Source organism: Urocitellus parryii, chromosome 7 (assembly GCF_045843805.1).
Source record: "Urocitellus parryii isolate mUroPar1 chromosome 7, mUroPar1.hap1, whole genome shotgun sequence".
Classification (NCBI taxonomy): domain Eukaryota; kingdom Metazoa; phylum Chordata; class Mammalia; order Rodentia; family Sciuridae; genus Urocitellus; species Urocitellus parryii.
This window is the reverse complement of record NC_135537.1, coordinates 560,870-575,715: the sequence shown is the minus strand read 5'-3', so window position 1 is coordinate 575,715 and position 14,846 is coordinate 560,870. Positions and strand designations below refer to the sequence as shown.

General features: G+C 57.3%; 3 protein-coding genes across 5 annotated transcripts; 1 reads left to right on the top strand and 2 right to left on the bottom strand.

The window, feature by feature from the left end:
* Window positions 1-4,978: 4,978 nt before the first annotated feature.
* Window positions 4,979-6,349, bottom strand: Catsperq (catsper channel auxiliary subunit theta). Its single transcript, XM_026409767.2, has 6 exons — window positions 6,335-6,349; window positions 6,130-6,280; window positions 5,876-5,970; window positions 5,564-5,759; window positions 5,344-5,429; window positions 4,979-5,167 (listed from the first exon to the last, which is right to left on the bottom strand). The coding sequence occupies exons 1-6, from the start codon at window positions 6,347-6,349 to the stop codon at window positions 4,979-4,981; spliced, it is 732 nt and encodes a 243-aa protein (XP_026265552.2).
* Window positions 6,350-6,995: 646 nt separating this feature from the next.
* Fbxl6 (F-box and leucine rich repeat protein 6) lies at window positions 6,996-10,059 on the bottom strand. The gene is made up of 9 exons (XM_026409850.2): window positions 9,545-10,059; window positions 9,074-9,232; window positions 8,884-8,947; window positions 8,478-8,609; window positions 8,296-8,403; window positions 8,093-8,206; window positions 7,794-8,025; window positions 7,462-7,708; window positions 6,996-7,194 (listed from the first exon to the last, which is right to left on the bottom strand). The coding sequence occupies exons 1-9, from the start codon at window positions 9,955-9,957 to the stop codon at window positions 7,044-7,046; spliced, it is 1,620 nt and encodes a 539-aa protein (XP_026265635.2). The 5' UTR covers window positions 9,958-10,059; the 3' UTR covers window positions 6,996-7,043.
* A 120-nt stretch (window positions 10,060-10,179) lies between these two features.
* On the top strand, window positions 10,180-12,585 carry Slc52a2 (solute carrier family 52 member 2). Of its 3 annotated transcripts, XM_077800587.1 has the most exons (6): window positions 10,180-10,489; window positions 10,577-10,814; window positions 10,918-11,033; window positions 11,424-11,794; window positions 11,892-12,015; window positions 12,106-12,585. In XM_077800587.1, the coding sequence occupies exons 2-6, from the start codon at window positions 10,685-10,687 to the stop codon at window positions 12,316-12,318; spliced, it is 954 nt and encodes a 317-aa protein (XP_077656713.1). In that variant the 5' UTR covers window positions 10,180-10,489; window positions 10,577-10,684; the 3' UTR covers window positions 12,319-12,585. The 3 variants fall into 3 exon arrangements, with proteins under 3 accessions (XP_077656713.1, XP_026265604.1, XP_026265603.1); XM_026409819.2 differs by lacking the exon at window positions 10,918-11,033 and having other exon boundaries at window positions 11,410-11,794; XM_026409818.2 differs by having other exon boundaries at window positions 10,918-11,794.
* Window positions 12,586-14,846: the final 2,261 nt, after the last annotated feature.

The window sequence follows — 14,846 nt, the reverse complement described above, 5'->3', positions numbered from 1 at the left end:
TACCACTGAACCACATCCCCAGCTCTAGTCCTTTTTATCTTGAGATAGGGTCTCACTAAATTGCTCAAACATTCAATCCTCCTGCCTCAGCTTCCCAGTTTGCTGGGATCACAGGCATGCACATTGTGCCTTACTCTAACATAGATTCCCAAAGGCTCAGTTTCCTGATCCCATCACAGTGTTGGTTGTCTCAGTGCATGAATTTCAGGGGACACAGACTCCCAGATCTGATCAATGTGCCTTTCCCCATAAGTGACCTGGGGTCACATAGGAGGAAGGGGATGCATAAGTTGGTGCTCTGTGGGTTTTTGAAAGTATGGGAGAAACACACTAGGGACAGTAGGGTGGCTGGGTTCCATCCTCAACACCTGCCACACAAGAGCCAGGGGTGGAGCTCAATGGCACAGCATTTGCCTAGTATGCATGATCCCCTGGGTCCAGTCCCCAGGATCAAAAAAGAAAAAGAATCAAAATATGGAAAAAAAAATGTTTCCTATCTAGGACTTAATAGGTTGGAAGTAAAATAGTTTTCCTTCCCAATCTATCCAGCTTGCAAATTTTTCAGAGTAAGAAATAGCCTCTGGACAATGATCAAATCCACGGCATCACCAGCAAATTGTATTTTAGGTGTTAAGATTAAATCTAGGGGCTGGGGATGTGGCTCAAGCGGTAGCGCGCTAGCCTGGCATGCATGCGACCGGGTTCGATCCTCAACACCACATACCAACAAAGATGTTGTGTCCGCCGAGAACTAAAAAACTAAATATTAAAAATTCTCTCTCTCTCTCTTAAAAAAAAAAAGAAAAAACTAAAAAATAAATATTAAAAAAATTCTCAAAAAAAATAAAAAAGATTAGATCTAGGGTGTTACTTTAAAACTTCCTGATCAGACCACTCACATGTGAGGCAGTGCTCACAGACCACATCAGCTAATATGAGGGCTTCTGGGAGTCTCAGGGTCACTGTCCACCATACCTTGATATACACCTAAAGATTAACCAGTTATCTGATTCATTAAAATCCTTTTTTTTTTTTTTTTTTTACACCAGGGATTGAACCCAGGGACTCTTTACCGCTGAACCATGTCTCCAGCCCTTTTATTTTTTGAGACAGGATCTCTCTGAGTTAGTTAGGGTCTCACTAAGTTGCTGAGTCTGGTTCTGAACTTTGGATCCTCCCACCTCAGCCTCCCAAGTCTCTGGGATTACATGCATATGCCACCACACACAGTATCTTAGACTAACCAGGACAGAGATCATTCAAACAATGATGTAGGTGCAATGGCACACACCTGTAGTCCCAGCAGCTTGGGAGGCTGCGATTGGAGGATCACTCGTTCAAAGTCGGCCTCAGCCATAGTGAGGCACCAAGCAACTCAGTGAGACTTTGTCTATAAGTAAAACACACTACAGGGCTGGGGATGTGGCTCAGTAATTGAGTACCCCTGAGTTCAATCCCTGGTAGGCCCCCCAAAAAATGGGAGGTAAGCTTCAACCTTTCTGTAGGTAGAAAGCGGGTCAAGAATATAGACCTTGGACTGGGGCTGTAGCTCAGCCGCAGAGCGCTTGCCTCGCATGTATGAGGCACTGGGTTTGATCCTCAACACCACATACAAAACTAAACAAATAAAATAAAGGCATGCTGTCCATGTACAACTACCAAAATAATAATAATAATAAATCTGGACTTATAGTGTGTGGGATTCTCTGGGGTCTCCACCATTCTGCTCTTCCTGTTCCAGGAGTCACTGCTCTTAGTCATCAGTTTCTCGTGATCTGTGGCAGTTTCTCGATCTTCCCTTATTTTTCATGGCCCTGGCGGTTTTGAGGAGTGATGCTCAACCTTGTAGAATGAAGGGGTGTTTTGTGGAACGTCCCTGTTCTCTAGGGGTGATGCTCAGGGTTTGGGGAGGAGACCACAGTGTGGAATGCTCTCTCACTGCACCCCTGGCCCAGGTGGCACCTGCTGGGTCTGTCCACTGTGAGCAGCATCTTTCCTCTTCTGTACTTGGCTGGTGAGAGGCCAATACACCACCCAGTCCCCACTGTGCCCACAGAAGTGTGCCTGGAAGACCCCCATCCATGCAGAGTGTGTAGGGAAGAGCCTTGGCTGTTGGATCACAGGTCTCTGCACCTGAAGACCCTGCAGAGGCCTGCGGCCCACTCCTGTGGACTGGCTGACCTGAGGCATCCACAGTCAGCTTCCTGCTGGGGCTTGTTTTCTGGTCCCACACCTCTGGAAGCCAGCCCAGGAGGGTCTGCTGTATGACACCATTTCGGAAGCGGCCCTGGAGGGTGGGACTTGTGTTGGACATCATGGACCCAGTGAGCTTCCAGCTGGTTTAGCCACGAAGGGGATCCCAGCCCCACAGGGGAAGTAGAACCACCCAGCTCAGCCATGCCAGCACAAGAGGTTAGGGCAGAGGACCACCCTTGCTGGTTCAAGACCCTGTGTTCAGAGTGGTTGCTGATGTAGTAAGAGAGCTGGTACCAGCCCTTGGCTCCCCCAGATTGGTTTCCATGGGCCAGAATCCTAGTCACTCTCACATTGTCCTGGCTAAGCACAGTCCTGGTTAAGCACCAGCATCTAAACAGCAGAACTCTATTGGAGAAAACGCATGACCCTACTCACAGCCCTTCATGTGATGAAGCACATCACATCGGGCAGGCCGCGCTGTCAGGCCATCCTGCTACACTCTCCTTGACCAGCTGCCCCCCGTTCCTCGAGAAAACTGCTTCATATCTTCTTCCCCCTCCCCGCTGAAATTCTTCTAATGCATTAGGTGTGATGGCACACACCTGTAATTTCAGTGACTCAGGATGCCGGGGCAGGAGGATCACAATTTCAAGGTCAACCAATGTAGCAATATAAAATAGCTGGGGGTGTAAGTCAATGGTACAGCACCCTGGGTTCAATGCCCAGTACTACAAAAAAATAAAAGTTTTAAAAAGTACTGAGGGTGTAGCCCCCCGGTGCAGCACTTGCCTAGAAGGCACAAAGCCCTGGGTTCCGTCCCACACCAGGAAGAAAAACAAGGCCTTCTAACACCCTCTACCGTCAGAGCTACGCTCGTCTTACTAGGAAACCCCCAAATGATGACAGTTTAAACTGCGGAAAGTTTTCTCTTTCACAGAGTGTCCAGTGTGAGCCCTCCAGGGTCAGCTCTATGGGCAGCCCCAGTTGTCCAGCTCCACAGATCCATCTTGTTGTTCTGCCATCCTCAGCCACATTCCACATCCACATCGTGGCTCAGCTGGCTGCTTGGGCTGCAGTCGTCAGGGGGGTTCCAGCCCACAAAAAGAGGCAATGGTGAGGCCTGGAAAACCTTCCCTGCTAAGGAAACTTTTGGAAATCACATACATTTGTTATACTGCATGGGCCAGGAATGACTCTTACAAACACCTGTATGGATCTGCCGCAGAGACTGGAAAATACAGTCTGTTCTGTGTGACCATATGACTAACTAAACACAGAGGGTGAGTACTTGACTAACTTGTGCAAGGCCCCCATCACCAAAAAATAAACAGTACCTCCTAGCTCAGAACTCCAACAATTCCCAGCCCGGCCTCCCATGGCCACTCGCCCAGGCCACACACCCTGCTGTCCCAGGGAATGGCTGGGCTTCTCAGCCCATATCCAGCCAGGAAATTCGGTGGGCTTTGCTTTTCAGCAGAATCTTTATCCTCCCCCTCTGACCTGCCTGGTCCCTTCTTTCTAATTCCTACAGTCTCTGGATCTTCCTGATCACTCTTTTCCTGGATCATAGGGCCTCTCTGCTCACAATCCCCAGTGGTTTCCCACTGCAAGGACTAGCTGTGGGGGTCTCTCAACCCCAGGTTCCTTCCCCTGGCCCTCTCCCTCTTTATTTTGGAGTGCTGAGGACTGAACCCAGAGTTTCCTATGTACTAAAAATGTGCTCTACCATGGAAGCACACGTCTCCACATTGTCTGGAACCCCACAGATTAAGTAGCTGGTCCTGGGTTCCAGGGACACAATGCCCAAGCCCTGAGTCAAAGACAAACTGAACAGAGTTGGGCCCAGTGGCACTGCCTGTAATCCCAGCAGCTCAGGAGGATAGGAGGATCATGAGTTCAAAGCCAGACTCGGCAAAAGCGAGGCGCTAAGCAATTCAGCCAGACCCTGTCTCTAAATAAAATAACAAATAGGGCTGAGGATGTGGCCCAGTGGTCAAGTGGCCCTGAGTTCAATCCCTAGTACCCCGCCCGCCCCCCCAAAAAAAAAGGTGAACAGAGAGCACATGCTCATGACAAGCACCACTCCTCCTCGGTGTATGAGCCTACTGCCTTCTCTGCTCCCAAGCAGCCCTAGCACCCAAGAGGCACGAGATGCCTGAAGCAGAAGCTGGGGTGCTCTGCTGGGCAAGGGGGTTCCAGCATGCCCAGAGAGCAAGTGTCAACAGGTCTTTCACCCTAGGGGAGGACTCTGGAGGCTATTCCCTAGGAAGTGTGCAACAATATCTCTGCACTGCAGTTCAGGGTGCACCCGTACCCGAGGGCTTGTCCTCCCTGGCTCTGCCACGTCCCCTAGCCACCTACCCTGACTGGACCCATCAGATTCTGGCTCCTGTATCCCACTGTCTGTAGCCAGGCAGGACAGGTTAAGTGCTGCTGGCCAAGAGGGGCGACAGTCCTAAGCCTGTCCTGTGATCATCAGCCTCCTTGAGTCTCGGCTACACGAACTCTCCTCTTCTAACCCCTGCTCTGGGGTTTGCTGCAGCCTCTGGAGAGGACAAGGTCCTGAGGCCCTGAGAAGCCTGCCCTAGGGGAGGACTCTGAAGGGACTCCCCCCACCACACAGACAAAAACAACTTGGTGGAAGCTAGAGGCAGCTCTATTCAGAGAAAGACCAGTGAGCAGGACTGGCCTGAGTCCACCCAAGGGCAGGGGTGGAATGAGCTACAGGCAGGATAGGAGGATGTAGGGGATAGGACCATAACTGTAGGGGGCAGGCCCAGGGTCACACCTCCAGGTCAGACTGAGAGCTGCTTGGCCTGCTGTAGACGCCTTTCTTGCGAAGAACGATGCCTGGGCTAAAGGAGGCCCCCAGAGGCCAGTGACGGACCACATGCCGGTAGGAGGTAGCCAGATAGTCGAAGTAGTTGATGTTGAGTTTCCTAGCGATGTAACGGCCCAGGTACTCCATTTGCTGTGGGAGTGTATAAACAGGTCGTGGTGCCAGGCCCTTAGGTGTCCCCAACCCTGCCCCCCAGCCACTCAAGCTATATTTACCCTCTGCGGGCAAAATCCCCCATCCAATGACCCTAAACAGTGGTCTGTGTCATTATGTCCAGAGAAGGGAGTTGTGTCTAGGGCAGAACCCACCTCATAGCGCTCAGACAGCTGCACCAGCACCAGCGGTTCCAGCTTATGGCCGCAAAGGACCAGCTGAAAGAAGCACCTTCCGTAGGCTAGGGAGCAGTGAGCGATTCAGCTGGGTTGAGTCTCTGAGGCAGAGCAGCAGGTCCCTGCCTGCCCCCACCCACTCCCAGGTGGTTATCCTCTGCCTCACACACCCTCCCCAAGCCCACCCATCCCAGGTCACCATCAGAGCTGAGCGCCAGGCGCACGTAGACCAGGTGCATGGACCCCTGGCACACGGTGCGTCCCTGGATGGAGAAGTGGTACATGCCACGCGTGTGGTTCAGCACCAGGCGGCGCCGCGGCAACGATGAGATCATAAGCCACAGGCCCACGACCATGCCATAGGCAGGGAAGCCCCAGGTCTCCTGCTTTTCCACCTGCGGGTACCACGAACCAAACCAGAGGCTGCAGGCTAGGGCTGCAGGGTGCAAGGAACAGCTTGCTCCGGCCCTCAGGGGATAAGGGTCATGGGGGCGGGGTCCAGGACTCGGACCTGTCTCACAAAGCCGGAGCAGACCAGGACCAGGCAGATGGCAAAGAGCAGCAGTCCCTTCCAGAGTGTGTCCAGGTAGTACTCAAGCACGAAGACTGTAGGTGGACCGGCAGTGCGTGTGAGGACAAGGGGTGGGGAGGGTGTGGTGTGTCGGTGGTGGATGGGCAGTGCCAGGGCTACCGTCTAGCGGGCGGGTACACCTGCCCGCCCCGCCCCTGAGCCCCTGCGCAGGGCTGAGGCCCCGCCCCACACACCGCCTGGCTGCTGCTGCGTGAACGGGTAAAAGCCGTTGTTCTTGAGGCGCTTGGCCAGGTGGCGCTCTGTGCACAAAAATCCCAGGGCCCAGAGATGGAAAGGACTTCCGGCAGAGGTCGTGGGCAGGCCACTGCCCCGGCCCTTGGGAACCTGTCAGGAAGAGGTGGTCATCCTGGCGGCCAGTTCACTGACATCGCCCAGTACCGCAGTCGTGCTCATACCCGGGAGAAAAAGGCCTCCAGGGCTGCGGTCCAAGAAGGAGCAGGTACTCTCTGGCAGTGCTAGGGCAGCAAGCCAGGTATCCGTACCATCTGAGCCACACAGGAGTTCTAGAAGTTCTGGGGCACGTTCTAGAAGGGGCTGCTCTGTTAACCATCCCATCTCCGTGGGTGTGTATGAGTACTCGGCAATCCCTGTGCAGCCACTCAGTCCACACTGAGGGGTGGACAGCTGGACATACCCAGGGACAGCTCACTCAGTGCCTTTTTTTTTTTTTGGACCAGGGATTGAACTCAAGGGTGCTTAACCATGAGCATCCCCAGCCCTTTCTACTTGTTCAGACAAGGTCTAAGTTGCTGAGGCTGGTTTTAAGCTTGTAATGCCCCTCTGCTCAGCCTCCCCAGCTGCTGGGATTTCAGCATGCTTGACCCAGCTCACTCAGGGTCTTGAGGTGGGACACACAACAGTCCAAAGTGTGAACCCAGCAGAGACCAGGTGCAGCCCAGTCAGGCTCCAGAGGGCCCCCACATACCGACTCCTGCCTGCTGCAGCCTACAGTGCTCCATCAGATGTAACCCCATTTCTCACCCAAGGGGCCACCCAAGGACCACACAGAGTTCCTAAAAATATTTTACTGTAACAAAATGTTTAAACATCCCAAACTGGGAAAGCGTACAGGCAGAGCTGGAACTGCCTAGCTGGAGGAGGAGGGGCTGGTGAGTAGCTGCTCCAGACACCACTGGACTTCCTCTAGGCCTCGGTAGGCACGCTTCAGGCCCCTGGGGAGGCAGCGGCAGGATTCCAGGTTGAGGTATAGCAGGCCAGGGCAGCTACTGATCACAGAGCTGTGGGTAGGGCAAGTCATGGGAAAGTAAGCTGCTGCCAGGAAGATGCAGGCCCAGAAGGCTGGGCTCAGCCAGGGATCCCTGTTTGCCTATGCGCTACCCCTGGCCTACTACCCACAGCTAACTAGGCTCAAACCCAGCACCCTTAGTGTTCCCAAGGCCAAGTATCCACTCCCTCCCAGACCTCAGGGGTACTGAGCAAGGTGGCACACCAGCTCTGGGCCACAAGCAGTACTAGCTTCAAGGGCCTGGGGGATGGGTGCTAACCTGATCGTGCTTGCTGTAACCCGGGTACCCCTGAGGTTAAGGGAGCAGAGGGCTGGGTGGGCGCCTCCATGGGTGCCAGAGAAGGCAGCTAAGGCTTGCTCCAGGTCCTTTTCACTGAAGCCCTGGCCACTCAAGTCCAGTTCCCGCAGGGTGTGATGCCACTTCTGAGTCAACAGGGTGCTGCCCTCCTTAGCTAGAGCCAGCCGGTCAGACACACCATACAGGCCCAAGTGCAGCTGCTCCAGCTCTGAGGTGACAGGAATGGTGTTGGCCACAGGAAAAGCAAGGGTCCCCACATCCCACCTGCCCAGCCACCAAATAGGACAGCTGACCTTTACATGGCAGATCACGCAGACCAGCAGGCGTGATGCGGGCACAGCCCCGAAGATCCAGCAGGCGCAAGTTGGGGGAGCCATGGAGCAGGCGACTCAGGACATCGTTGCTCACAAAGTTGCAAGTGGAGCTGGCGAGGCAGAGCTCCTCAAGGTTGGGGAAGCCTGGTCCCAGAGCTGCCCCTCGCCCAGAAGGCTTAGGCAGCCACATCAAATTCAGCAGCCGCAGTACCTGGGGACAAGGCTCAGGCTGCAGGTGGGGATGGGGTGGCAGGTGTAAGAAGCAAGTCATCAGGTACCTGCAGCTGGGGACAGCCTTTCTGCAGAGCCTCAATAGGCAGCAGCAGAGGAGTGTTGTTGCGGTTGAGGCCGGTGCTCAGCTCCAGGACCTGGAGCTTGGGGCAGCAGCTGCCCTGCAGGAGTGGGAGAGTATACCTGGGTCACCAGCCTGGCAGTCCCCAGTTTAGCATTTGGCTCTGCTCCTGCCCAGTCACCAGCCTACCAGTAGTGCACCCAAGATGGCTGTTGTCTGGGAACTATAGGTCAGCCACAGCTTGCGCATTCGGGGTCCAGCCTCCTCCAGAAAGCTCACCACAGCTGTGGACTCCACCTGGGGACCCAACACAGAGCTACTTGTCACCTCTACCTAGGCTTCTTCAGGGTCCCTTGGGACACAGGGCTCACCATGGAGTGCTGTAGGTCCAGGCTGTGGAGCTGGTGGCAGGCTTTGGCTAGCATGATGAGAGCATCCGTGGTCACACTGTGGCAGTCTGAAAGCTTGAGAAAGGTGAGCCGAGGGCAGAACTCACTAACCAGCTGTGGGAAAATAAAGACCGCCTGGGTTTGGGGTAAGGTAGGTGAATGTCCACAGGAAAGACAATGATGGCCATGCCAACCCACTCTATGACCCCTGTTATAACCTGCATTCTTCAAAGTGAGGCCTACCTGGATGCCCTACCTCTAACCACCCCCTACCAGAGATGAAAACAGGAAAAGAGATCCAAGCAAGCAGGCGGGCATGCTGTGGGGCAGCACTGGGCTATTCCCTCCAAGTACACAGCTGGTATGCAAGCCAACTTCTAGCTCTCACCTTCAAAACTGCATGCACCTGCGACTTCCAGTGGATGAGGGTCAGTTTCTGGAGCTGTGAAAAGCTGGGCAACAGCAGAGGCCCAATTGCACTAGGTTCCCATGCTGCCATGACCAGCATCCTCCCCACCCAACACTGGTGCAGGAAGGCACAGGCAGAAAAGGGAGTAAGGACCACAGGGGATTCTTACCGATTGGGCATGAGCCACTCCAGGGAAGCAAGGAGCTTCTTCTCCGCCTTGACGCTGCCCTTGACACCGCGGGCAGCCAACGGGGGCGACAGGGTTACCGTCTGCCAGAGGGCGGGCTGGGAAGCTGCCTCATGCCAGTGGCGGCACACGCGCGCAGCCCTGGGGGAACAGACTACTAAAGGCGCCCGGCGTTTCACGGGTGAAGCTGCCTACCGGGAACTGAAATCAGGCCATTGCACTCTACCACTGAGCTACATCGCCAAACCCTCGCGATGGGTTTCCTAAGAGGGGCCGACATGCCCCTGCACTCGCAGTGCGGTGGCCACCCCAGCTCAAAGCCAGGCTTCTGGAGCTACAAATGAGAAATCCTGCGCTGCGGATGGGTGCCAGAACACTAGTGTACGCGCTCTCAGATGCTTTCGCTCTCAAAATCCAACTCAGGTCTGCGCTGGGGCCGGGGGTGTAGTGTACCTGCCAAGAAACGGCATGGGCCCATCGGCGGCCACCAGCAACCCGAAAATGTGCACCAGGACCTCCAAGGGAATGCGATCTCCCCAGCCCGGGTCCGGCCCCTGCTCCGGGTCGGGAGCCGGCTCAGGAGCCGGCTCAGGTCGGGGCCTGGGCCTGGGCTTGGCAGTTGCTGCGGGGCCCGAGGACTGTGGCCGCTGCGCGCGGCGGGTGATGCGCCTGTGCGCGCGGGCGCGGACAGGCCCCGGGCCCGGCAGCACGAGCAACATGCTGTCTGCCTGAAGCAGGTGGTATTCAGAGCCGCTGGGCGCCAGCCGATCCCACCACCAGTCCTCGGCCGAGCGAGCCCGCGCCCCGGTCAGTCTGCGGCCGGGGGTTCTGCGCCAGGATCTGCGCCTGGCTCGCCTGGCGTCCATGGCCACCGACCGCGCGGCGGAGGAGCACAGAGGAGCGGAAAGACGCGGCTGGAGGAAGCGGGGGGGGGGGGTCCACTGACCCCTGCCTTCCTCTCCCGCAGGGCCCGGCGCCCGTCGCAGAACTCGGCTTCCGGGGCGGAGCTTCCGCCGCGAGCCCTGGGGGCGGGCCGGCCTGGGCGACGTGAGTCGGGGCTGAGCGTAGCAGCCGGCGTCCCGCCCTGCTGGCCGCGTCCCCGGCCCCGGCGGCGTGCTCGCGGGGCTGGAAGGCCGCTGCGCGGACCGCGCGGGACCCACGCCCCCGACCACGCCCTCGCCGGCAGCCCTGGGTCGCCGCAGCCCAAGGTGCGCGCGGCGCTGGGGCGGTCGTGGGGAGAGGGTGGTGGTGGTGGTTGGTTAACGCAGAGGCGCTGGTCCTCCGAGAGTAGCAGGGTCAGCGCCATCCTTCGCCCTCTTCCTGGCCACGCCTTGGACCGGTTTCCTGATTCTCGGCTTGCTGGCCTTGCTGTGTCCTGGTCTCCGAGAGGGCTCCGTGGTATGTGTAGCTCCTGACTGCCCCGCGGTGGCCTGTCCAGGTGCTCTGTACTGGTTCTGCCCTGCACGCCTGCCTTTTTCCTTCCAGCTGGAAGGGGTCTTCAGTTCCCAGAAGAGCCAACGCGTCTTGGAATCTAAGTGGGTAAAGAACCGTCTGTGACCTTCACCCTAACCTGGAGGGCCTTCATTTGGCCCAATGGCTGCACCTCCGCTGGGCCGGCTGGTGCTAACCCACCTGCTGGTGGCCCTTTTCGGTGTGGGCTCCTGGGCTGCGGTCAACGGAATCTGGGTGGAGCTGCCCGTGGTGGTGAAAGACCTCCCCGAGGGTGAGTGGGGGTGGGGTGGGCGTTGAGCCCCGGATGGTGGGCAGGCTGCTCTTTGCCCCTCAGCCTGGTGCCCCTGACAAGACCTCCCCCCACCCCCCTGCAGGTTGGAGCCTCCCCTCGTACCTTTCTGTGCTTGTGGCGCTGGGGAACCTGGGTCTACTGATGGTGACCCTGTGGCGGCGGCTAGCTCCCGGCAAGGGGGAGCGGGTCCCCATCCAGGTGGTGCAGGGACTAAGTATGGTGGGCACAGCCCTGCTGGCCCCTCTGTGGCACCATGTGGCCCCAGTGGCGGGGCAGCCCCACTCAGTGGCCTTCCTGACACTGACACTGGTGCTGGCGTTGGCCTGTTGTGCCTCTAATGTCACTTTCCTGCCCTTCCTGAGCCACTTGCCACCTCCTTTCTTGCGGTCTTTCTTCCTGGGTCAGGGCCTCAGTGCTCTGCTGCCCTGCATACTGGCCCTGGTGCAGGGTGTGGGTCGCCTTGAGTGTCTGCCTGCCCCAGCCAATGGTACCCTTGGGCCCCCCATCAACTTCCCTGAGCGTTTTTCTGCCAGCACATTCTTCTGGGCACTGACCGCCCTCCTGGTCACTTCAGCTGCTGCCTTCCAGGGTCTCCTGCTGCTGCTGCCTCCTTCACCACCATCTGTACCCACTGGGGGCCCCGGGCCAGGCCTGCGGGTGGGAACACCAGGAGTGGAGGAGCAGGAGGAGGAGGAGGAGGAATCACCGTTGCAGGAATCCCCAAGTCAGGCAGCAGGCAGCCCCCTCCCAGACCCCAAGGCTTCTCAGCTGTTCTCAGTCCGGGGTGCCTGCCTGCTGGGCCTGCTGGCTGTCACCAACGCACTGACCAACGGTGTGCTGCCTGCAGTGCAGAGCTTTTCCTGTCTGCCCTATGGGCGCCTGGCCTACCACCTGGCTGTGGTGCTGGGCAGCTCCGCCAACCCCCTTGCCTGCTTCCTGGCCATGGGCATACTATGCAGGTGAACATTGGCCCCAAGCTTGTTGGTGGGGGACAATGTAGGGGTAGGGTCCTGATCCTGGCTCAGCCAGTCCTGAGTTCCTGCCCCTCTCTGGCAGGTCCCTGGCAGGGCTGTGTGGTCTCTCTCTGCTAGGCTTGCTCTTTGGGGCCTACCTGATGGCACTGGCAATCCTGAGCCCCTGCCCTCCCCTAGTGGGCACCTCTACAGGCGTGGTCCTTGTGGTAGGTACAGTGGGTCATGAAGTGGGGAAGGGGATTGCCCCTGCACAAGAGCATCTCACACTCAGCCTGCTGCTGTCATCTGCCTCTCAGGTGTTGTCGTGGGTGCTGTGTGCAGGTGTGTTCTCATATGTGAAGGTGGCGATCAGCTCCATGCTGCACGGCGGGGGGCGGCCAGCACTGCTAGCGGCTGGTGTGGCCATCCAGGTGGGCTCCCTGCTCGGTGCTGTTGCCATGTTCCCTCCCACCAGCATCTATCACGTGTTCCACAGTGGAGAAGATTGTGTGGACCTGTGTGGTCCTTGAGCCTGTGCAGGTGGGACTCTCCACCCACCCCCCAACCTCCCACCTCCACCTGGACACTACCACAATACCTGAGCACCTGCTGCCCAGGGAGGCTTCCCACCCAACACTGACATGGACACCTGCACACTCCACAGGAGCCCCTGGCAATCTCACACCAGGGTGGGGACCAAAGAGCAGTCCTGAAGCCAGGGACAGGTTGGGTCTGCAGGCTTGGCCCTGGGCCTAGGACCTTCATGGGTTTGCACAATAAAGCATCTTTATTCAGTGGGCAGTTGTTAATCACACGAGCACCTCTTCCTGCGAGGCCAGCCCCCTCCCTAGCCTGTTCAGTAGGGGCCACTTCTCCACAGGTCCTGGCATTATTTCTGGGCAGACATCTAGCCACCCCAGGCTACTCTCAGATGCTGCGGTCACCCCAGGACGCCTCCCCACATTCTTTAGAACTGCCCTGGAGGTGAAGGCCAGCTCCCAGGGCCCACATGGACCCACGGATGCTGGGCTCGGGCAGTGTGGTCTGCCTGTCAGCAGGGCCGCTGTTCCATAAGCCTCCCTGAGGCAGGAAGGTCAGGCAGGATTGAGCTGTGACCTGGAAATGCAGTGCCTCGCCACTGATTGCCTAAGAATGTCCTGCCAGAGTGTTGCTGCAGGGTCCAGGCATTCTAGAAGGGGTTCAGCGAGGGAGACTTAGAAAAGCTAGAGTCTAAGGCTCTGAGCCGTGTAGGCCCCTCAGCCTGAGAGCACCACCGGTCTTGAACTGCCAGCTTCTGAAGGAACCTCCAGGTGGGTGGCTCCCAGGTAGCTCAGACGGCCTGGCCCCAGAGAGGGGCAAAGGCACTTGGAGAGTGATTCCCTTTGCAGCGTTGGGCATTAGGGGTGTGATGGCTGGTTGGGGTGAACTTTGGCAGTCACCTGTGCTGCTAAGTGGAGAAAAGATGCGGAGGGACCAAAACAAGTGGGTGGAGTTGGCAGCTCAACAGGGCAGCACGACTCCAGGCCCCATGCCCACTTCCCGTCCAGCACTCTGACCTCTTCAACTGTCCACCCTGGACTGAGGGCTGCTTGGGGCCACCTCCTAGCTCCTCAGGTCAAGGATCAGGAGCTTTCCTGCAGCCTCTGCCCTGTGGCCACGTGAGGTTATGTAGGGTGTGCCAGCCCTGCGGACCATAGGGAGCAAGACCCTGCCTCTGTAGACACACCTGCCCCTGAAAGAGGGCAGGTGCCCATGAGTCCAGCCAGCCTGGTCTGGAGTAGGCAGTGTGAGGAAGCCACAGCTATGAGGTCTCCAGGTCCTTCATGTCCTTTTATAGGAAATGGGACAAGGGTCAAAATAACAAGGGGAGGAAGAAAAAAAGCCCAAGGCCAGGAAGGTCCCATCAAGCCCTGGGCATCCTTCAGAAGGCAGGACAGCCACCACACTGGGCCTGCCTGGGTCAGGGCACCCACCACTACCACTGGACAGGAGGGTTTCACACCTGGACCTGGGGCTGTGGACAAAACCCCACAGAAAGGGCAGCAGCTGAGGGGTTGGGGTTGAGGCTCCGTGGTAGAATGTTCACCTGGCATGTTTGAGGCCTGGGTTCGATCCTCAGCACCACATAAAAATAAATAAACAAAGATGTTGTGTCCGACTACAACTAAAAGAAAAAAGGCAGCAGCTGAGGCTGGACACAAGGCCCATTGTTGCCTGGTCCACCACCAGGAAGAGTCCCCTCAGTTCCTCAAAGCTAGGGAAGGGCCCGTTGCAAGCAGCCCCTTTCCCGAGTGAGTGTGCCGTCAAACCTGACACTGAGCCCGGGAGTGCTGGACAGACTTCACATGGCTGGTTGAGTGACTGAGGCAGGACCTTCAGTTCTGTGGCGGTCAGCCCAGAGGCCCTGGACAGCCGAAGGTTCCGATGCACTTGCTGTGTAACAACACCTGGGTGAAGGCACATGGTGACCTTTGATGGGTGTCTGTTGAGAGACCCTGTTGCCTGAAGGGGGGACTAGCATGGTGGTCCTTGAAGGAGTCCCTCCACTGGGTGGAGTTCACAGGCACCACCCAGCTTCCTTGTTGCCAGGAAATGGTGTGAGGAGTGGCCAGGGTTGGGAACCTGTCCCCCGCCACCCCACCACCCCACCACCCCACCCTGTCCTGGAAGAACTTGCTGCACACTGACGTGGGGCTACTGGAGTTTTCTTTGCTCCAGTTCTCGCTAGCTTCTGGGGCTCAGAGGCCACTTGGGTTCTGGTGGGTGTTGATCACAGTACTTCCAGCCCCTTGGGTGCATGTATGAGCCACTTTCCTGATCAGTGTGATTGAACTGGCGGCCTGGTGTCTTAGTGGGCTCAGTCATCTTCCTGAGAATGACCCAGTATTCCAGGTGCCCACCTGAAATGGAGGCACAGCAGAGGCGAGCAGAGCTGAGCACGGACAAAGTCCTGGGGTCACCTGGAGCCGCTGTGTCTAAAGCCAGGACTCTTTGTACTTGGATCTCCAGGATTCCCAGTTAGTCTTCCCAGCCAGGTTGACAAGGTTCTCTAGTTTTC